This window comes from Grus americana, chromosome 3 (assembly GCF_028858705.1).
Source record: "Grus americana isolate bGruAme1 chromosome 3, bGruAme1.mat, whole genome shotgun sequence".
Lineage (NCBI taxonomy): Eukaryota > Metazoa > Chordata > Aves > Gruiformes > Gruidae > Grus > Grus americana.
The window spans coordinates 96,535,278-96,558,375 of record NC_072854.1 but is presented as its reverse complement, the minus strand read 5'-3'; the positions used below and the strand labels follow the sequence as shown (position 1 = coordinate 96,558,375).

Here is a 23,098-nt window from a genome sequence, read left to right as displayed (position 1 = left end):
GTATCAAAATATAGCATTTTTGTGAGATTTTTGTGCTCCAAAAATTACAAAGATCAAATAAGATGTTGTTTTTTCAAGACCAGACATGATGCACACTTTTTAATATTATACATGACTCATTAAAAATTCTGATCCTTCAACACACAACACGTATTTTGCTCTTAGGCTACAGGTGAGTTTGAGTTCCACCTAGCTCTTTCCCTAGAGGTTACTGTCTTTTTAGCATCCAAGGACTTTGCACATTAAAGCAACAGCAAAAGACCAACCAAACTTAACACCGTCCCTCAGCATTATTTCTTCTTTCTCTGCCTTGTAATATGGATTCAAGTTTTGACTTTTTAAAAGTTTATTCATTTAATTCCCCCTTTTCTCGAGGCTATTTGTCTTTGATAGGGACTGGTGGACAGAAAGTTTATGCTAGTGCTGTTTTATTCTCCTATGAAAAGCTGGGTTTCTATTTGAGAGGAAGGATTTTTTTTTTCTTCTTTAGGCATCTTTTTTACTCTTTATTCATTTTCTTTCTCTGGAATTCAATTCCCTAACCGCAATCTTTGTGAAGCAGCTTTGTTCTCAGCTCTTATCTACATCTTCCAAGATCATTACAACTGTAGTGGTAATTCATCAGCCAAAATTCAGTTTGCAGCATAGTAAAGTCTTGAACCACTAACTGCTTCTTCCCCGATAGGAATTTATCTTTGAACTGGCATGGGGAGGTGGCAAGGCAAACATATTTTGTATCAGACAGAGTCTAGGCATCATCTTCATGTTCAACTACAGAAGAAATCATAGTAATATGGCCTGAAGGTGATAAATTAATTTTGGCTAGGTTCCTGTCTGGGAGGAAAGAACAATTTTCCTAATGAGATAAAGATGAAGGAAGACAAGAACCTTTAGGCAACTGGAATTTTTGTCTGAGAGAGGCCCTAATAAATCTCTTTGTTTAAGGAAATACCTGTTATGAGATCTGGGGCTTGTTTATTTTTCTCTGACAAACTTGATTTTCTTGGTAGTGCACAAACTCAGAACCATAACTTGAAATGTGAATAAAAGCAGGTGGTCAAGTACAAGTTTCAAATTTTTTTGTCATCTAAAATAAGTAAACACAAATCCCAACTGATGGGACTCGATTTCCAGAGATCTCCTGCTACCTGGAAACTCCTGTTTCCATACTCAAAGTATCCCTACCCAAATTAGCAGATTTGCCTGGAAAACTTGCACTACAGAAAAAAAATAGGAAACACCTATATTCTCACAAACATGCACATTAAGCACCAAGAGGCCAGGTGGGAGGGATCCAAAATCCCATGGAAGCGGTAACTACGGAAGATGCAGCCCCCTCGCACCGTACCCTTGGGGATGGTGGTACACACTGCCAGCAGCAGATTTAACACAACTGCCTCACTTTCCTGTAGCACTACTGTCATTGCTGCTCCTGCCCAAGGGGGTCACTCAGCTGAACATACGACCTTCCTGTCCCACAGTCCCATTACAAAAGCTACATCCTTCCTCACACACGTTCTACTTCAGTCTCTCCCATCAATCTCTGAGAAAAAACTCCCAGAAAAGACAGAGAAATTACAGTCTCTACCACTGCCTTTCAAGTACGGTAGTTTGGGACCTCTGGCTATATTAAACTGGTAGAGAGGCCATGTCCCAAGTCAGTCAAAACTCAGGCTGCTGTGAAAGCAGCAGCCCCAGCTCCACTCCTCCCCCAAGCTATGAATTGCTGCCCTTCCCTTATGCCAAGCCAGGACATCACGTAGCTATTACCAGCACCAGAAAAGTATCAGGGCACTTGGGCGGGAGTAGCCGAAAAGGCAGGACCACCCCACCCAGGGAGCTCGTGCTTTGGTCACCACACAGCGTGCAACCATCCCTCACGAAACCACCATCCTGCTGGTGCTGTACGGCTTCCACAGTCGTCGGCAGCAGCACAGTCACAGCCGGCCTCTGCCTAAAGAGGCAGAACGTAGGACTGTTGTCCTGCAGGACAAGAATATCAAAACCTGGATTTGTCAGATTCTTAAATATCAATTTCAGGATATTTAAGAAAGGAGAGGTCATATTTAAATGCTAGGTTTACAGTTACAGTGTGTTAAGAAAATAAACACCTCTGTGAAAAGCCTGTTACATTTTTGATCTAGACTGCGCATTGCATATTTCATCCCAGAAATTAATAAAAAAGCTACAGCCAGCAATTAGATTATAAAGGAAAATGTAATAAAACCTTTCAAATTGTCTTGGATAATATAAAATTCTGTACCCGATATATTCTTTGTCTGAGGGATTATATCAGCTATTACTCTGGGACTCCCTGTACAATGTAACAGCTTTTTCCATGCCTGCCCTCGAGACGCCAGCAAGTGACTGTTCTCTCTGAGGGAAGACCAGTCATAACAGCTTCATTCCTCTTCTCTCCCCTTCCCCTCCCTGCCACTGGAGAGCTCTCACGCCCAAAGGGTGGCAGAGCTTCTGACTTTGCTTTCAAGAATGCAAATTTGCTTTCAGTAGTGTCACATAAAGCTCTAGTACCTCAGAAATGTCTATATTTTTCAAGGAGCATCTTATAGCTTCTGTGGTGATACTTAAGAACTCTGACAGGAGGTGTAACTATCTCAGAGGATTTATTCAAGCCACGATGAGACTTAAAAGTACAGATAGCTGGGAATGAACAATTCTTGAGGTCGACCTCTACCAGGCTTTTAGGAATTATTTCTCTGAAACTTTTCATACAACCAATTTGGACATGAACAAATAATGCAGTTGGGCATTTACTTGTAAAACACCTGTAGTGGACCAAGAAGCTCCTCTGAAATGGCCAGGAACATGGTACTTACCCTGCTCCGTTTCAGTGCAAAGTAAATGATGCCAGCTTCAGTCACTGAGGCACAGCGCACTGCTGCAATGCGTTCACTGCAACATTCACCTAATAATATCGTGCTCCCAAAACCATACAAGCACCACCAACTCCGTGCCTTTTTGTTTTAGATGTATGCTTGTACCATGTGCACGTGGGCTGTAGTAGATAGTGTGCATCTAAATCAATACCTTCTAGCCACAGCAATGCAAGCTCCTCATACTTATGAATTCACAGTATACTTCAAATAGTAAAACATTCCATTTCGGAATTGATTTTTTTTAAATTTTGTTTAAAAAACCCCAACCAACAACTTCTTAAAGTGTGACGCAGCATTTCAAGATTTTTTTTGTTGTTGTTAAATACTTTCTTTAGAGCAAGGACCAACAAAGATCTGTACCGTTTTTTATTATTGTTATTGCTGTTACTGTTCTAAATAAAAGCAGTGGGCCTCCACAAGTAAGGAAACCAACTATGCTTCAGATTGGAGCTCCTCTTTTTGCCTGATGACCACCCCTGATTTATAACTACCATCACTAAGGTGCATTTTTACTGAAACCTGGATACATATGTTAAAGAAATCTATAGTATTTCAGCCCTTCAATCTAATTTTCCTCAAAAACTATGGTATAGCTCATGCTGAAAGATTAATTATACAAGTTAGTTCTACTGATAATTTTTGCAATTAGCAAGCAATATGAATACATTTTATAGTCTGTGGCATTACAAGCAGGGCTTGCAAAAGCAGCACTGCATGCTACTTTAACCAACTAAAATGTTGACCTCAGTTCTTTAAAAACAAAACAGAACATGCACTTTGAAATTTTTCATAGCACCTTTCTTTGTCACGCCACCTTTAGCAGTGGCAGTAAAGGATTCCAGGCTGCTAATCGCATTCTATCCCGTGAACTCTCATGCGCTAACCTGAAAGCGCAGATCCAGACAGATCTGTGCTTTCTGTACTGAATTCTGTGCCAGCCTTTCAAATTTACTCACATTCTATAGTTTCAAAAATAGAAAATTCAGCATGTGCTTTTCTCGATTTTTTTTTTGACTTGTCTATTTGGAACTTAAGCGCATGCATAAATGCTTTCCTGAATCAATGCCAATATGCTATAAAATGACAATAACTTATGTACCACTTCTCAGTACCATTCACTTTGTAAAGACACTTTGAAGGTAAAAGTTACTTCTCAGAAATAACCTACAGAAATGTATAAAAATAAGAATTGTCAAACATTTTCCCATTCAGCTTTAGTAAATGAAAAACTTCAAAACAAATGCTTTTATTACAAACTTCTAAGAAGGAATGCACCTAATAGTACAAATTAATGGCTTCTAAATGGAGGATCAATATCTCATTGTATTTTACACAAAGAGCTAAAACCCCATTGCTGTAACAATACAAAAAAAGAGAAAGCTTTACAGCTCAGGTTACCTGTCTGATTTGATGTTTTTAATAGACTATACATCTGGCTACAGCCATTTCAGAATCTCAATCACAATCGTTAAAAGTAGAGATTAAAAAAAGAGGCAGTCTATGATTTCTAAGTATTTACTACCATTCTATCAACTCTACAAATGTCTTTTAAAGGAGACATAACTAGTTGACTATTATAAAGCAGCATTTTGGCATTGCTGTATATCATGACAGATTACTTAGATTAAATGATACATATTATCTTACCTGATACATTCCAACTCCTATGTGTTTGGGCTCAATTTTCACTAGCTCAGCTAATGGGTCTTGGACGCGTCTAGCTATGGAAACTGGAAAACAGAATTAGAAACAACTATGGGTTTTATCTGAAAAATCAGAATCATGTAATTGCTTTTACTGTTTTTTAAAAATCTTCTACGTATTTAATATCTTCTTTTTACCTGGAAATAATCAATAATATAGCAGAATCCTTTTTTACTGTTAGAAACAGGACATAAATTGTACCTTAATCAAACTTTTTAATTGAATAATTCAAGCAAATACCTAAGGAGATTTCAAACTCAAAGCATGACATTAGAAAAAGTTTTTTCAGGCCACAGAGTTAATAAACAGAACTGTGTACACTAAATTTTTCCCTTGCATCCATATTAAATGCACATGTAACATTTAAAATTAAACTCTGAAATATCCTTTAACCTTAAATCACAGATATATAGAAACAAATAAACATTTAAAAGAGAACGGAGTAACTGTTCACAGACTTATTTATCTAGTATAGAATTTCCTAAGGTATATATTATATACTTATATATTATATACTTATATAATTCAACCATAAAATTCAATGTTCACTTTGAAAATGGTTCTTGGACTTTACAAATATAAACTGCATACCAAAACACATCAGTTTGCAATCTGTCATCGTTATAACCATGTTTAGAGGGAAAAAAAAAAGCAATTTCCAATATTTCTGGTGCCATTAAAAGCACATGGGAAGAAACTTTGGTCTTCTAAATGCAAACGTTGACACAAGACTGCATTTTTGAAGCCTTTATTTATTGATAAATCCTTTACTTACTGAAATCTCAGAAAAAAAATACTTATTTGCAAATGTTAATTCTCAACCTTGGTCTAATTCTGCAGATGCTGGGTTGCATTCAGTATTTGCAACTGCGCTCCCTCCCATGCCTACTGAACTAGAAGAGTTCTACTTTACCAGTATTACATTTAAAAACGTTTTTCTCCTCAGTAAAGACAAAACAGGTTAGCTGCTTTAGCAGCTCTTAGAACATTCATTCTACCTAGTGAAGCAAACACTGGTGAAGAACAGGATTGTCTGGGGGTACTGCAAAAGTCTTTCCAAAACAAAACAAAATCCCACAAAACCAAAACAAAACCCACCAAAACAAATAACCCCCACCAAAAACAATAACAAAAGCCCCCTAAACCCAACCAAAATAAAAAACCCAAACCAACAAAAACCCAAGGCCAGGCCTTGTTGCTAAGGCTGCATTTCCTACCATGTGCACATGTGCAAACTGAGAGAAATGGGGCGGGACAGAAAAAAGCAGTGATCCTTTATAAGCTATCTCCAGAATCCCCCCCACAGCTGGCATTAGTCATTTCAAGAAACATTTCCTAAAATTTATTTTATATTTACATTAATTTTTAAGGAAATCAAGAGAGGGTTAGAGGAAGAACAGATGGGAGTCTAGAGTAAACATGTACATGCACGGTGATTTGGTCAACAATACATAATTTCAAACAGAAAAACTGGAAGTATCTCCAGTGGTTAACAGATGATTTTATACGCACGCACACACACACACATATATATGTAGAAAACCATGAGTATGATTATCATGTACATATGACATTTATATAAATATATAAGCACCTTTACAGAATCACAGAATTGTTTAGGTTGGACAGGCATCTTGAGGACAGACATTATCTTGTCTGACACCCCTGCTGAAACAGGGTCAGCAGGTTGCCCAGGATCACGTCCTTTGAATACCTCCATGGATGAAGACTCCACAACCTGTCTGGGCAATCGATTCCAGGGTTTGAAAACCCTGACAGTAAATAAGTGTTTTCCTGTGATCCGATGGCATATCCCATGTTTCAACCTGTGCCCATTGCCTCTTGTTCTGACAGTGGGCACTACTGAGAAGAGTCGGCCTCCCTCTCCTTCATTGCCTCCCATCAGGCATTTATACACATTCATAAGATCCCCCTGAGCCTCCTCTTCTCCAGACTGAATACTCCCAGTTCTCTTGGTTTCTCCTTGTAGGAAAGGCGCTCCATCTTTGCAGCCATAATTTAACAAGTACCACTGCTGCAGGGCGCTGGAGACTTCACAGCATTTCAGAAAAGGACTTGACTAAACATTGATACTTGAAGCCAAAACAGTAGACAGATCTAACATTTACTGGCTATGTGGGCTACTTAAACCACAACTGCAAAGTTTATCAATTAAATGCAGCATTAGAGATTTCACTTTCAAAGATCTGCACTGATAAATGCACGGTTAACATGAAGTTCACTGCTCGGTCATGCAAAACTTTTCATATCCTTTATTATCCATTTTAACATGTGCTGACAATGGCAGGTTGCTAGCTGGGCTCAGAAAGCACTGTGCTGGTGACATCTGATATGCCTGCTTCTCTGATAGGGAACTTCTGAATTCAAAGGCAATCACATATGCCTTCTTGTAAAAAAAAAAATTAATAAAAAAATCACAAAAGGTTGACTGGTGTAAGTACATTGGTTATCGCTTACACAAGTATAGCTTACTGCAGAAATGCTTTCCTATAACAGTAATTCATATTAATTACTTTGAAATACTAGCGGTACCTGTCACTAGTCACCTCACAAACAAAAGTGGAACAAAACAATGAAAGTCGTATTGATGCAGACCAGGAAACATTTAAAAATATGTATTTCTTCTGAACACTTTTACATCTCTGTAAAGGTACTATACTTGTCTTTCAGCAAACTTTGTTAAAATCAACTTCTTCAATAGCTATACGTTTCACAAAATTTTCTTTCGATTACACTAAATGGCAAAACATATTTCAAGAGTTACATTTTTAGAAAAGCTGAGAGCAAATATTTCTCACTGTCCACATCTCCTTTCATTATATCTTTTAAAAATAGACAACTACATGGATAGGTTGATACAGGAATTTTCCAAGCATAACCTTCTCTCGGGAACCTTCAATTAAAAAGTAAAATTTAGACTCTTCTTGTCATAATAGCTAGGTTGACAATGCCGTCATATCCCTAGGAAGCTTCCAGCAGAGGCGTAGGACCTGATCCAGCAAAGCACTTCAGCACAGATGCATGTCAGTATTCCCATCGGAACCAGCAAAACTATTCACATGCATACAGTTACATAGACATTTAAGTGCTTTCCTGGATCAGGCCTAATAGTTACAACATCGAAGCGCGAAGATCAACGAACAGTCAGTCAGTTATATGGTTTGAGGGATGCAGCTCCTACGGCTGATACCAGCTGACCTGTGGGATTCCCACTAAAGCTGCAATTTTACTCCAGAACTTTTCAAATTCTAAATAAAAGAGAGCACAATAGGGAAAAGGCAAGAGTTGTCCACATTCTCTCTAGGCACAAATTCAGTCAAGATTAGCATCTACTGTCTTTTCTACAGGCAAACCCACTTTTTCTTTGTTACAGTCCTAGCATCCCGCAAGAAACAGATCTTAGGGGGCAGTAGGGCTCCGCTCTGGCGATTTGATCCACGTGGCTGGACTCTTACAATACAAGTAGAGCCTTACTGAAATCATGAGCACTCTGCAGAAGTGCAAGCTCTGCTACCATGGACCAGAGACAGTAAAACCTGATGGCCTTACATATCCCCCTTAAAAATTAAATCAATATATTTCCAAAGTTTTTTTTATACTAAACTATTTTACACTAATACAGGTACTGCCTAAAACTGTTTATCTGCTTAAAGTACATTTTAGGAATGGCTAGAAACCAAACATTTTTAGAAGACTGACAATGAAACAGGTAATGCATTCTCACGTCTACATTTATTAAGGTATGCTTCACTTTTGCTCAAGCAAATACAAAATAAATTATATGATGGCATGCAGGGCAAAGCCAGAAAACCAGATTTCTCAAAAGTAATCAGTAGGGGCAAACATGAAATGTTTGAGATGCCATTCTTAAGATATGCTAGTCTAAGTAAAATGTAGAAAAAATCCCTTCTATTCATTATTAAACAAGGTATTAAGATCAGGATGACATGGCCCTCTATTAGAAAGTCACCACAAGAATTCTATACCCGATAGATGCGAAGCTTCAGGTTGTCAATTAAGAGCAAAACATTATTGCAATACTTGGAATGACAGTAACATATTGTGCTGCCATGCAGTAAATCCATGTAAAATTTTAAAGCTTGCGGGGACAGGATGGCCCAGGTGGTCCTCTGACTTTAACGTAGATGAACTTCTCCAAATAGAATGAGAATTAAAGGAAGTTACAGAAAGCTTATTTACTGAAAACCTGTCTCATCATTAGGTCATTTGTGACATTTTGGAGGAAAGGCAATTTAGCTGTTCGGTGGGCTCAATTCACTCCATACTTTGGTTACTTGACAAGATGAACCCACCAGATAAATAATTTTGCCTGTCAGTGATGAAGTGTAATGACACTGTGGTGAGTGAAAAGCCTCCGTAAGAGTTGCTTGCACAACTCACGTCAGTCTCAGTCTCTGATCTTCATAGAAAATAAGGAATTATATTAAAATGTTTTGTTTCCTAATGGCTAACGAGCAGATGTGCCCTCATGAACTTGCAACCATACTTAATTATCTGGCTCCTCCTTTCTTAAAAGGATCAAATCTCTCTCAATTCCAAACTGACAAATTTAAAATTAAGACTATTTTCCTGACATATACACATCACGTAACTTTGTTTTTACTAGTACTTTCCACAGCAAGCGATGTAATTTTTCACAGGGATTAAAAAAGGAGAGTTTCCACTCTGGAATACTGATGATAGTTTTCAGGCTACATCTTTTCAGACTGAAGACTGAAAAAAGTGCCCACTCTCAACAGCGAGAGGCAAAAACAATATAGCAGGCTTCCAACTATTGCTCTAGGTGGTATCTGTACAAGGGCCATGTCAGCTGCCAGCCCTAAAAAAACCCCAGCATTAGTACTAACTTCTTAATTAGGCTAAAGCTACCTGCCTCCCCTCAGTAATGGAACAGATCTAAAGCAATCATCATGGCCCAAATCAGACGGGCACACTATTTAGGGTGCAAGAGCAGCTAGAAATCCTGTCAACTACATAACAAAATTTATTATAAATAGTTTCAAGTATCATGCCTGCTTCGGGGGCAGCCTGCCAACTTCTGTGTTCAGATGATCACCTATTAAAACGTTCTCCTTTTGCACTGCTCTATGCGAGAGTCACACCATGAAGCAAAAAGCTTAATGGCTGTAGATAGGGAAAGAGTGAAAGCAAACATACGAAGTTCTGCCAAATGCAGCGTGAGACACTGCAAGCAATGATTATGGGTGGAAGAAGAAAAAAAAGAAATTAAATTTCTTTCAGTTAAAGTGGCATTCAAGCTTTGCTTGCCACTGTGCAAGCAAAAAAACCAATTTTGGCCAGAAGTCCAAGATGATGGCATTTCTTCCTTTAAACACATAGGTCTTTATGTACGGATAAAAACACGTCCCAGTCAATAACTGTGACAGTTCAGCTATCTCATAGGAGCAGGAGCATTTGTTTGTGTTTTGAAACAATGTGAAGCTTCCAGATGTGAAGGCAGCAGCTAGTTTTACAAATGTTTTACAAACAAATATACACAACCACAAGCTATTAGGCTATGATTAGTTCAACCTCAATTTTGTCATAAATGGGAACATTCTGTATTTTTATTATAAAACCTCAGTACTTCATTCTTGCTGAGACATGCTACTATAACATCCAAGTAACTCATCCCCCCCCCCATTCTGAATTAACCTTTGCATCTTAAAAGTCTGGGTTGAAACTTCAATGCCAATGAAATAAAAAAAAATTATATATTAAGGTAATCAGAGACTAACTCACAAATGCATATGTAATTACTGTCAATATATCATACCAGGGTTGATATGGAAACATTACAACTTATTTAAATCCTTTTATAAAGCCTATTATTGTGTTCAAGATCAATTACTCTCCCTAAGTATCTGCAATAATGTTTACTCAGTGATCGATTGTTCAGGTTTCCTGAGTCCTGGAAGCTTTCTATCCTGTTGACCTGAATTTCACCCTCCCTGCAAAGGATACAGTGAAACGTACAGTAGTCTTTTCATTAAGCATTCTTTCTCAGTAGGTCAGGATTTGTGACACAGTTTTGAATCCTCATATATCTTCTTGGTGGGTTTAAAGTATGCAATTTATTTTAAGCAACTGCTCAACAGCTGCATTTTATCCAAAATTCTTCTGTGGCAAGCGAGCAGGTTTTTGTTTTAAAAAGGTTACATTTTAGTTTACTTTTAACTCCATAAAACTGATAATCTGTTATTTGCCTAAGATTAATGAAATAATGAATGACAACGTTCTATTTATTTACTACAAAAATCTTTAAAAGAGATGGCCTGAATACAAAAAGGAAGTAAGAAATACATTTAAAGAGAAAACCTTGACAAGTGAATATTACAATGCAGCTTTTTAAAGTCAATATTTTTTCTTAGAAACACTCTCAAAAACATTTTGCTCAAGTATTAGTTATTTCTGTATCACAGGATAGTAGCACTTTTTTAATCTGAGGTGAGATGGGAGGCATATAATCATTTAATTGAAGCCTGATGTGATTTTTCTGTCACAGAAATGAGTTAGTCTTACAGGATGGTATAAATTCAGAAAAATCTTTCCCCATCTGCTCAGCTTAAAAGGTAGACAGCGTCAGTATGCTTTTCACATTCAGACTGCTGGTACTAATTTTAACTGCACCACCATGCCATTCATTACTGTTACTACTAAAAGTAAAAAATTACTTGAAGTTCTGTACTTACAAGAGTTATTCATTTATATCGACAACAAAAATTAACTTTTCAGAAGTGACCAGAATATCCTTTCCTACACCTATAGTAAGAAAAGCAGCTTTGGTGAGTAACACATCACACTGCTATATTAAAAGCAGCCCAAAACTCCTTGAATTGAAGAGCATCCTTGTACTCCATTGTTCCTCTGGCTCCTCTCTTCAAAGAAGCAACGAAGCCTTCTAAGGAAAACACAGACACACACATGCACAGAGTTACATCCAGAGGGAGGGAAGTAAATCACTTTCATAACTCTTATGCTAAGGGAAACTGGCTTTACCAGAGCCTGGACTAGCGCTCTGCTTCTGGAGATCACTCTGATACAGAACTGGTGGGATATTTTCAGTTTGTTCAGAAGCGCAGAAAACGATGCTCTGTAAATAAAAGGCCAAGTCTGTCTACTGAACTCAGATCCATCTGGGATATAAGAAATAGGTAAATGAGAGGAAGGCGAAGTGAACATCACATCTTTCCACAAAGCACACAAAGATTACACATCAGTTGCAAACATTAACGTGCACAGAGAATGATGCTCAGTTAAAAGCTACACACACACACACCAGTCTTGGCATAGTGAAAATACTGATCCAAACCAACCAGACAGAAGAGTTTTCACCTGGCTCAAAATAATCTCCTGTTTTAATTCTGTAACAAGGCAGAAGCCATAGGGAATAAGTGGGTCTTGATCTTGCAGATTACAGAAGCTCAAACTCCTCTACCCCAGCCTACTACTACACTCTACAGCTTCAAAGGAAACACAGTGCTGATGAGCAGGATGTTAACGATTACATACCATCTCTCACATGCCACTAATTCTTAAATGCTACAGACTGCAGCAGATGAAAGATGGAATACAATTTCATTTTGTACTGCTGTAATTGTGCATAACCCAACTAAACGGGCTGGCAAAATGTTTTAATGCATAAGAATTCAGCGCTTACTTTCTTCTAACTCTTTCTGAAACCTTGTGGAACTTGCACCAATCCTCTATGAGGATTCCTGTAGAAGGAAGCTTCTACTTAGAAAGCAGTGCGAATGGTTTAACCGTAAGACTTCTGTCCAATAAAGTTTTTGAAAAATGACCTTCTCTCCTGAGTAGCCAAGGGGGAGTAGTGCTCTTTTAAGAAGATGAAGAAATTAGCTCAAGTAGACATCAAGGCACTATGTCCCACACATCTAATCATCAAATTGTTTTACTTTCCTTAAGATAAAGTCAAAAGAAATTACATTTTTTCCAATCTCTACCTTCTACTTGCTGGCCAGCATGACAGCTCTGAACTGTATGTCTCTATCTTTAACAGCACCCCAGGGAATAAAACCCTGTAGCATGACAGTCTCAAAGTCCTAACAAGCCCCCAAAGCCTATAAGGCTTTCTTTTGCAAGGAAAAGTGCAAGTGGTGTGCTGAACTTTGAGCGTACAATAATCCAATGTATTCTGCCCTGTGGAGAGGAGACAAGCAGATGGGATTTGACAATGCTAAGGCAAGCTGTGCTGTGTGACCTTTTGCTCTCTGAGATTCTTCTTTATCCTCAGAAATCATCCTTTAGAAGCAACACAGTTTCTGTACTGGGTCATACCTGTGCATACAGCACGACACACACGCTTGCCCTGTTAGTATTCCAAATCTTTGCAAAAAAAGGTAACTTTAGGGAATATTTTATCTACATTTGTTGCTTTCCTAACTGGGTGACACAGCTATGTGGTCTTGACAGAGGACCCCAGGCCCTTCATGTCTGAAAGGAAAATGAGCATTTCTTGGAGTTGCTGCATTAGACAAGCCCAAGTATGTTGCTCTTGTTTCACCATCTGAACACAGAATTGCAAATTAAAAACCAAATGCATATGATTGCATTAAGGTATGGAAATAAATCAGAGAGGCTTAGCATGAAATCTCCTCTAACAAGTGATTGCACAAACATGATGTTTGAAGAGACATAACCCCCCTTCCCACCTCATCCTGTGTTTAAAGAATTCTACGCATTCAGGTTTGTCTACATTTTTATCAATCAATGCAATACAGTGCATTAGGTTGTTATTTTGCTTTTTAAATAGTGAAAGAAAGAAGAAATTGCTTATTTGTTAGAGCAGTCATCTCAAGATGAAAGGTACTTTATCAATTTAATGAAATGAAGGCATTTCTCATTTAATAAAACTGAGCGTATATTGAAACCAGGGTAAAATCCCAGCATGACTACTGCCTCATAGCGATTCTCCACCATCAGGCCACTGTTTCACCAGAATTCAGCAGTTTTCTCTGGTTCTTAGAGTTCGTAAGCAACATTCATTTCATTATGCTATCCACTTCAAGAGGTGGACAGGCAGCAGAAGAAAAAACTTCTGACGTGAGTACATGCCAAACAATTGGTGCATCCTTTATCGTCCTTGTACTAAGGACAACAAGAAAACCACCACTAGCTGACCATACCTTCAAAAGTTTCCAGGCATCCATATTTCCGTGTGTTAATCCTTCAACACAAGTCATACGTGCTTACACTTTTGATATACTTCACCTGTCCCTCCACAGTCTTCCCATTTGGTCTACCCAAACTTGTTCAAGCCAACAAGCATTTGCAACAACAAGGAACCGTAGAAATGGAGAGCCACTATCAGAGAAAAAACAGAAAGCGTGGCAGTGTCTACGTACTGACACCTGCACAGACATTTTATTTCTCATCCCAGAAGCCTCATTTTCATTAGGAATACAGGTTCTGCACAGCAAAATAAACCCTTGGGCAAAACTATACAGGACAGGATGGAGGTAAACCAAAGATGATATCAGCCTTTGGAAAACCATTTAATTCCAGAGTTCAGAGGCCCAGTGACAGCAACCGAAAACAGGTCGACGCTGATTGTCACAGAGTCCATCCATCTGAGGGAGAAATGCTTGTCACCACTGAGTTTAGCTTTCTTCTTTTTACTCACACAAATACCACCACATCAAGACAGTCTTCTCAACCACTCTGATAATGAAAGACAACTGATGGCAAAAAGAATTACTGGTAAACTTGCAAGGCCAAGGAACAGTTCACTTAAAACTACTTCAAAGGGAAACTTGCATCCAGGCCTTCCATTAAAAAAAAGGCACAAGCAAATCTCAAGCACAGAGACCTAGAGTAATCCAGAAGATCTTATGGACAAGTTACAGTGAAAAACTCCTCCTTGAAGATGCCGTAAGTAAAAGCTAACCAAAGGTTAAATATGAAGTGTTACACTGATGGTAGCTCAGGAGGAAAGATATAAGAAAAAACCCAGCAAAAGAACAGGTCAGCCAAGCAAATATGAATTTGATGGCTTTATGAAAAATCCACCAAATTAAACATTTGTCTTCTCTAAGAGGGTTGCCAGAGGACACACACCAGGGCAGACACAGAACTGCAGTCACCCACCCAGCCTCGCAGCTCCCTCATTACCATTCCACTAACCCTAGAGCAGGCAGCCGCGAAGCCTTGAGGGGGCACATATTAACAACTTTCACAAAGGTGATCAACATTCCCGGCTTGCTAAACACTCTTTTTACAGTGTCTGTTCTCCCCTACAACAATTCCCACCCCAGACCTTCAGCCTGTCCTCAGGCACAGCTTTTGGGAAGGAGAATTCAAGGAAGCCTTGCATTCCCTTCTCTGTCAGGCCGCAACCCTACCGCAAGTCCATCCAAAAACTCCCATTACTGAACTCCAGTGGCTTGTTCTCTAGACAGAACCCTCCTAATCTGCTGCAGCTGAACTTCCTCAGCCTATCAAGTAGGAAATCCTTTTATTGCTCTGGCCTATAAGCCTCTTATCTCCCAATTCTGTGAGGCTGAGAAATAGCTGTTCTGCTCATTAATCCTACAATGACTGTCAGAAGGGGATATATACCTTCTCACTCTACTCAAACACAAGTAACTAGATTTCATCAAGTTCTTTACTATCTACTTAGTTGAGTCCCACTCCAGAAGATTTTGTAGGAAATGGAGCAGCAGTACAGAAGCTTCTGCACTTTCATGAAATATTCAGATTTGGTGCTATAGAAATTTTAAAGAACCTGGTTCAGTGTAAAGAATTGACATTAGGAGCTGGTATTGCCTAGTGCAATAAAGAAGGTAGCCATCTCTGGAGAACAATTCTAAAGTTGGAGAGACCTTATTCCATTCTCTGCACTGTAGATACCAGCAAATTGTTTACGAAATGAGCATTTTTTTTTTTCCCAAGCATGTGCAATTTTGGCTAAAAGCGCTGTACAGATGACTATAAAGACTTTCCACTATAGTGCATACATACGCTATTAGTTTACAATGAGATATTTCTCAATCATTTATTCATTTATTACAAATCCATGTCATTCATGACCTTCAAAGACAGCTCAAAGGGGAAAAAAAACCCCCAACCAAAACAGTTGTGTTCTTGGCTTAACTAATATCTTTAATTAGCACCCCCAAGAAATGCTAAAGGTTGCTGGTTTTCCCCCTATATACAATGCTCAGCCAAGGAGAAATTACTAAGGTAATATTTTTATCATGAAGTGAAAACTTACTACAAACAGTTGCTAAACAGAACTGCAAATATGACAGATCATACCACAAGATGCCAGAGTAAGTTCTCATATAATATGCATTATTTAATATTTTACATCTACGTACCTGATGGACAAACATAGGCCTACCTGTGTAATTCAAAAAAACCCCAAACCCTTCTCTAAAGTTTGTGTTGAGAAAAATGTTAAAGTGGCAAACTGCGTTAAGATCACAGATATCTCAACATCAGTTGCACCTTTTATTTTAACTATAAATGTCACACTTCATCATGCAGCTGTCAGCTTCCTTTAATGTACTAAATGCTATCATGTAAGCACAGAATCTGACATGATGTAACACAATTAAAATAAAAAGCAAGGCAGCTTTGACACCATGTCACTTTTCTGTTTGCTGCAAATTAAAGGAAAATCAAAAGAACAAAAGTAAAAGCTAGTCAAGAAAAAAAAGTTTGCAAAAAAACCCCCAAACATCAGTTGATGTTTCCTCTAATGTTATGTCACATTTTTATGTTCAGCTTTAAAAAAAAATGTCCACAGCTTTAGCACAGCTAATTACAAATTGACACCAAAAAACGTCAAGAAGAAAAAGTCTAAAACTTCTAGAAAGACTCTATTGTAATAAATATACTTCTAGCTGTCAGTTCCATACCAGCCAACATCCATGAAACTAAGCACTTATTTTTCACTTTCTATCCTACCCTTTTTCAATTTCTATTCACTTTGTGCTGCTGCAGCACATTAAAATTGCTGATGCTTTTCAAACCAGATGCAACAGCACTTAAGTTATGCCTGAAGCAATTCCTAGTAATAATGGGGAAATTATGAAGTCTAGATAATTAATACTGAAATTGGTCATGTATTACAAATTTGATTTTAATTTACTGTATATGATGCACAACACTAAATAAAAATGTCCGAAATGTTCAAAACTTAAATTTGGAAAAAAAGGAAAGTTATGTACATCTGGAAAAGTATAGTGTTAATAATTAGATTTCCTCCTTTTCAGTGTTTTCATTTACATCAACCCTAAACCCACATTTAATATATCAGCAACATAAACCACCCCTTTGGGCCAAGAGAAAGTTAGTGGCATCTGTCACAAATAGAGAAATGTCACATGCCTAATATTCTCTCTGGCCACACCGTGACACATTCAGAACCTCTGTGGCCCAGGGAAGAAATAATCACAACGGAGTCCGTTGGCAGGCAGGCAGGAAAGAGTCAAGCAAGAAGCAGCTAGAGACCTGTCCTGCAAACGGAAGGGCTGATATAGACATTTAAAGAATATTCCTGTAAAAACAGTCACTTGAAACATTGAGTTAACACAAATCCCTTTTTCACCTTCGTGGAAATGAAAGAAAAGGGCAACACGCAGAATTCTAGAAAGTTTTGCTCCCAAATACCACGTAACTTCAGAACTGTTTTCTGCTGATCTACTTTTACACCATCCTAAGGATTTCCAGGCCAGTAAGCTGCTAGAATAACATTAAAATTAAGATCAGTATAACTTTGACTGGAAAAGATTTATACATGAGTATTACTGCAGTTTCAAATATGCTCTATTTGATTGACTATGACAGCAAATTGCAGGAAAACCAAGAAAATAAAAAAACCCTGAGATAAACAAATACAAAAAGACACACAAGTAAAAATACACAAATGAAGTAATCCAAAAATAACCTCAGACCTGCCCTTACAGCTGTCTCCCAATAAACCAAATCCACCAGTAGAATTTGGACACCAACGAAGCTGCTAGGAATTTGATCTTTAAAGACTCTTTAACCAAACACTGAAAATTATGAGTGGCAACACTTGCACATTTCTAAGAACTGGGGCTGTATCATAACTCAGTAACATTGATGCTGAAATAGATTTATTTTTTTTTTAAGAACTAAAACTAAATAGTATTTCTTGAGAACTATATTCAGCTACATGAAGACTTCAAAGTGATCGCAATGAATGTACACCTTTAAATTACCTGTTCTATTCTTATGGTTTTCTTCTCATCCTTGAAGTGTTTAATTGTTAGAGAGATTTGTGTACGTACAGGGGACAAGAGATGGAAGATCTAGCTCTTGTGGGCACAGACATGTCCAACTGTGAAAGTTTATGCAATTCATTGGTTATATTAATCCCCATAAATTCTCCTGTACCAGCCTATTGAAGGACAAGGGCCATTACATTACGGGCCTTAGTAGAAGATGATGTCACTGATTTGCATACCTAGGACTTCAAATGTGAAATGATAAAAGAATTAAAGTTTAGAAACAAAACATCCAAAACCTTCGCTTTTTATACTTTTAATTATTATTATACTTAATATTATAAACAATACAGTCTGAGGACTGAGACCTGAGCTCCATGTTGAAATGGTGATAAAATGAAACACATTTCCTACCTGCACTTCTTAGGTTAGGGTCTAGGTCTGGCATTTCCTTGGACGCTTCAGGACTGACGCTGTAGATGGACGCTCCTGCTTCACTGACAATGCTGAAAAATAAAATGGCAAATAATCAAAACACCACATAACTGAACAACACAACTGAAGGACTTAGCAAGTGACTTAATTGAATATTTGGAATTTTATTTTTTTAGAGCCTCGTTTTAAAAATATTTTCAATCAGCTGAATATTTATAAAAGTAAGACAGTACAGACAAAAAAAACAAAAGATCTCCATTTAAGCCAAAACACCCCTCCTTGACCTGCAACACCCATTCTTTTTCAATTCCGGCCCTATTATAAATACACACTGTGCGCGACATCAGCCCCTGTAGTAGTCTTGCAACAGAAATAATGAACACAAGAAACAAGTGTTACCAGAAGTGAACAGGCAAACCAGCTTCCATAAATGAAACAAAAACCTACCTCACAATTTCATTAAAGACACCTAGATTCTGAAGTCTAACATCAATTAAAGTATTGCACGAACCCAAGTCCTGTGTGCATGCACACTGTCTAAAGCTAGCTGCCCTAAAATACTCAGGAAAAACCCCAACTCGACCCTGCCTGAGCCACAGAGCTGCAGCTCCCTTCTCAGCAGCATTTAATACCATCTTCTCTCCGCTCTCGCTGCCATCCCCAAAGAAAAACACAGACTGCATGTCTTCAGTAACTTAAACTACCGTTCACGTATCTACCGCGCACCTCAAACTCATTCAGTGATGATGATAAACTCACCAATTCAAATCACAACACATAATTAAAAAACCCTTGAGTGCTCTAGTTCCACTCAAGAGAAAACGGCAATCAAGTATTCACAGTGTTAAGTTTATTTTCAGCTGTGAAATTTTGACACCGCTGAATCAACAGCATATTTCTTCAAATAACTTCAACAGAACTTGAATTTCAGGTTGATAATTAAGGCATCGTACAGCTACTGCACGGGAGAGGAACACTATCGGTTTCAGAACTATTTTTACTTTTCCTATTCCACTCTTAGAATAACCTTATCTTTGCCATAAGGAGGGAAACCGCAATCCTTAAGAACCAGACCTTTCAGTAAAAATCGTAACTTTGCTTTATATTGTTTTAAAATTAGACTATAATTTTTCCTTTTAAGAACATTTAGTAGGTCAAAGTTTTAAATAAAGAAATGGATATCTAGAAGCCTCTCCCTTTACAAAAAGCTGGAGAATAACTCAGAGATAAAACACTTCCCATTCAATGTTCCAAGTGTCTTAACAGTAAACAGTGTAAAATGCAGATATAAAAAGGTAAGAATTTCTTACTCTTGTTTTTACAGATTTCCTGCCCCCTCCTTCTAATCAAAACTGGAATTTGGTAGAGTGCTGTACACACAAGTCAGATTTTTATCGTTACTCAAAACTCAAAAGAACATTTCAATATTACAGAGAGACTGGATCTTTCAATAAACACAGAGAATAAAATCCTGTCCTCTTTTGTATTAGCATAACTCCAGATCCATTCAAACAACCGGTTTAACAGGGCAAAAAAACTGCTGCGGCCAGCTGAACGAGGCAAGTGAAAATGAAACTATTTACATGATCTTTTAAAAAGATTCAGTATTATGGGCATTCCTTCGTTACAAATGACATTCAGAAAACAGTCGCATAACCGAGTTCAGAACTGTGGTCATACCACAAAATCCTAACGGCTGAAAAACCAAGACGTTGACAGAAGCCCCATCAAACCGATTTTTCTGATGAGCGGGTAGTTTAAAGAACAATGCAGCAGAATGTATTTCTTAACCTGTTCACACCCTATAAAGGCATGTCTGGCAAGTGCTCCCTTTTTGGATCTTGCTTCCAAAAAACCACACACGTTAGCACATACTTTAACAGCTTTTCACTAATCGCTCTTCAATCTTTGTATTTGAACAGATCCAAAAAGTTGCCTCTCATGCAACTTCTAAATTTAATACATTGATATTACACTTAGATTTTAAAAAAAATTACATAAAATCAGTGTTTTGCACAGATTTTACAGTGCTGTACTATAAACTGTATTACTGCACACAGCTTACTGCTTGATCCCTCCTGATATTTTGTGCAGTGAAAAAAAAAAAAGTGACCCGGATGGGAATTTTAACACATTTGACATTTTATTGATTCTCATAAACGCTACACTGATAATTTTCAGAAGCGAGAGTAATGCAATAACACTATCATTCCATGGTAGTAAGGGAATCGTATCAAATTTTAAGGTAGGTAGCACAAAACCTCCTTCCTAAAATGAGTAAATAAAATTAAACTAAGGGTGGGAGAAAGAAACATTTAAAGAGGCCACATTTCCTTTCCTCTAGCACAAGAATATTTATACACGGGGGGGGGAGGGGCGGGGAAGACAAGTAAAAAATTATCTCAAGCAGGAAAACAAGACATAAAAATCACTTTCAGAAGCAGCATACACTGGATATTTGACATCCACTCTGAGATGGTTTTGTATACGCATGCAGTTATTCTACGAGGTATTTGGTGTATCAGACTGGGAAAGAAGGGGAAGAATTTCCGCTCACGCAGAACCCCATACCATTGTGCCTAAGACAGTAAAATCCAGACGTTAAATAACTTTGCTACCAAGAGTAAATGGGTAGGGCCACAAACTCCAAAGAAACTATCCTCTGGTTCGGTCAACCATAGTCAACCAAGATTTTACAGACATATTAGTGGCTGTCATGTGGTTTTATTTAGTTTGTTTTTAGCTGCAGTGAGGTGGTTACTAATGTGGCACTGGCACATACAATGCTAAAATATTTAGCTTGGTGACAATACTAAAGTTACAAGCAAAATAGGTTTGGGGGTTTTTGTTTGCAGTTGTTCTGGATTTTGCTTTTTGACTAGACAGGAGACAGTCCCTTTGGTTCACAGACATTGTTTGTTTTCCAAATTCTAATAATTCTCTTTAAAAGGGGGATGCTGTATAGGACAATTTAAGCTAATTTAATGCTGTAAAATGCTCTACTTCATGCTTTCAAAGAATATACATATTTTATGTCAGGGCACATTAAGACAAAACCAAACCTGCTCAACTCAGTAGGCCATAGAAATTTACTCCAAACTTTTGCGGTTCCACACTGTTCTCTAACCTTCCCCCCCCCTTTTTTTTAAAGGATACAATTTTCAAGAGAGTCAAAAGAAAGCCCTCATAAGAGTTGGTAAAAACTGTATCTAAAAATCTGTCTATGTTCAGAACTAGAGTTTGTTTCTACTTTGACTTTAAGCCACATAATGCTTTAAAACAGAAAACTAGACTCCCCTACTCCCTCATAAAATGAGATCCTTCTTTCTGTGCATTCCTTAAGAGGAAAGATTCTTGCACTGACCAAAATCTTAACAGTTAAAACAACACGATTAAAAAGTTATTTTGCTACTTAAAGTCAAAATGTAGTAGGTAAACAAGCAAATGGTCACGATAGGATATGCTCATAGTACATGAATGAACAAGCTTCATAAACTGCTCTCGGAATTAACAAAAAAGCAGGTGACGAACCTGGGATTACGGCTCCATACCGTCTGCTTCCCACATTCGCCACCCTACAGATCAGCGTTTTCCCTCAGCATCTATATCCAACTTTTAAAAATTAAAAGCACCCCTCCACAATACTTCAATTTACTCTTTTTAATTGTACAGACAGGCTTGTTGCCCGGAAAGTAAGTTTTCGTATACCGCACCCGTCTCGTCTACACTAGTTAAGACAGAGTGGAGGTGCCATGAAACCCCCAGTAAATATATTCCACCAGCACCACCTGGTGGTGCTTTATGCTACAGAGCACGCTGGCTGGGGTCAACTGTTTTAAAAAGGAGCCTTTTAACATTTGCTAAAGCAAGTTATTTTCTTACTCAGCTTTAATAAGCATTACATATTTGGTATGAAAAGATAATTTGAAGGCCTGTTCAAAACATTCAGATTTTCAATCTCTTAGGCTTTTTTCAGGTAAAAAATTTCTTGTAAAAGGTAAAAAAATCATCTAAGAATACTTGCAATTTATTTTTGTTTAAATTCAAAGCTATTACCATTATGCAATTTTGTAGGTAAGTAGAGATTACATGTAACAAGGTAGTTATCAATAATTGTTTAACTACATTACAATTTTGTGTACATGCATGTACCTTTCTTAAAAACTTAAAACGTTCTTAGGTAGTAAGTTTTTGTTGAAAATCTTTGCGCAAAAATCTAATGGAGGTATAAGGAAAAAAAGATATGTCAGGCTAGAGGCTTCTAGGGTTAAAGATGGATGCAGCTTCCTGACATTTTCATGAACCTTACCAACATTGCAGACTATTTTATTACATTGAAGTAATTTCCCCACAATCACATGCAACACTGGATTACTAACCTACAGAGAGAGAAAAAGTAACTTTATCCAACTTTACATAAACTTACTGTTCCTACAATCTCCAAAACCTTGATTTACAACTTGAAGCCTTTAAAATAACATTTTTAGAAACAATACCAGTGCAAAGAAGAGACCAGTATTAATACTTGGAAGAAAGCAAAGGGTATGTCAACCTCAAAATGGGCCCAGATTTTCCTAAAATGATCATCTGCCAAAATAGATCTCCCTTCCCAATCAAAATTTAGTAATTGTGGTTAAATCCTCTAACCCAACTTTTTACATATTAACTGATAAATATATTCTTCATAAGCCTATGGCAACAAAAGCTAGAGGCTCCCACAAAGGGCAAAAGTACAGAGGGGTCAAAGGATTGTTTAGTGTTACTTACTAAAATAATTGGCTTAAGAATTACCCAGGGCAGAAA

At 37.7% G+C, this 23,098-nt stretch overlaps 1 protein-coding gene across 4 annotated transcripts in view; it reads right to left on the bottom strand.

The window, feature by feature from the left end:
- Positions 1-23,098, bottom strand: part of SRBD1 (S1 RNA binding domain 1) — a 132,248-nt gene that overhangs the window by 50,259 nt on the left and 58,891 nt on the right. For all 4 annotated transcript variants that reach the window (XM_054822338.1, XM_054822341.1, XM_054822340.1 and 1 more), the window contains 2 exons: positions 18,275-18,366; positions 4,545-4,627 (listed from right to left, as the gene is read on the bottom strand). In XM_054822338.1, the coding sequence (XP_054678313.1) occupies positions 4,545-4,627; positions 18,275-18,366 (175 nt within the window). The remainder of the gene's footprint in view (positions 1-4,544; positions 4,628-18,274; positions 18,367-23,098) is intronic.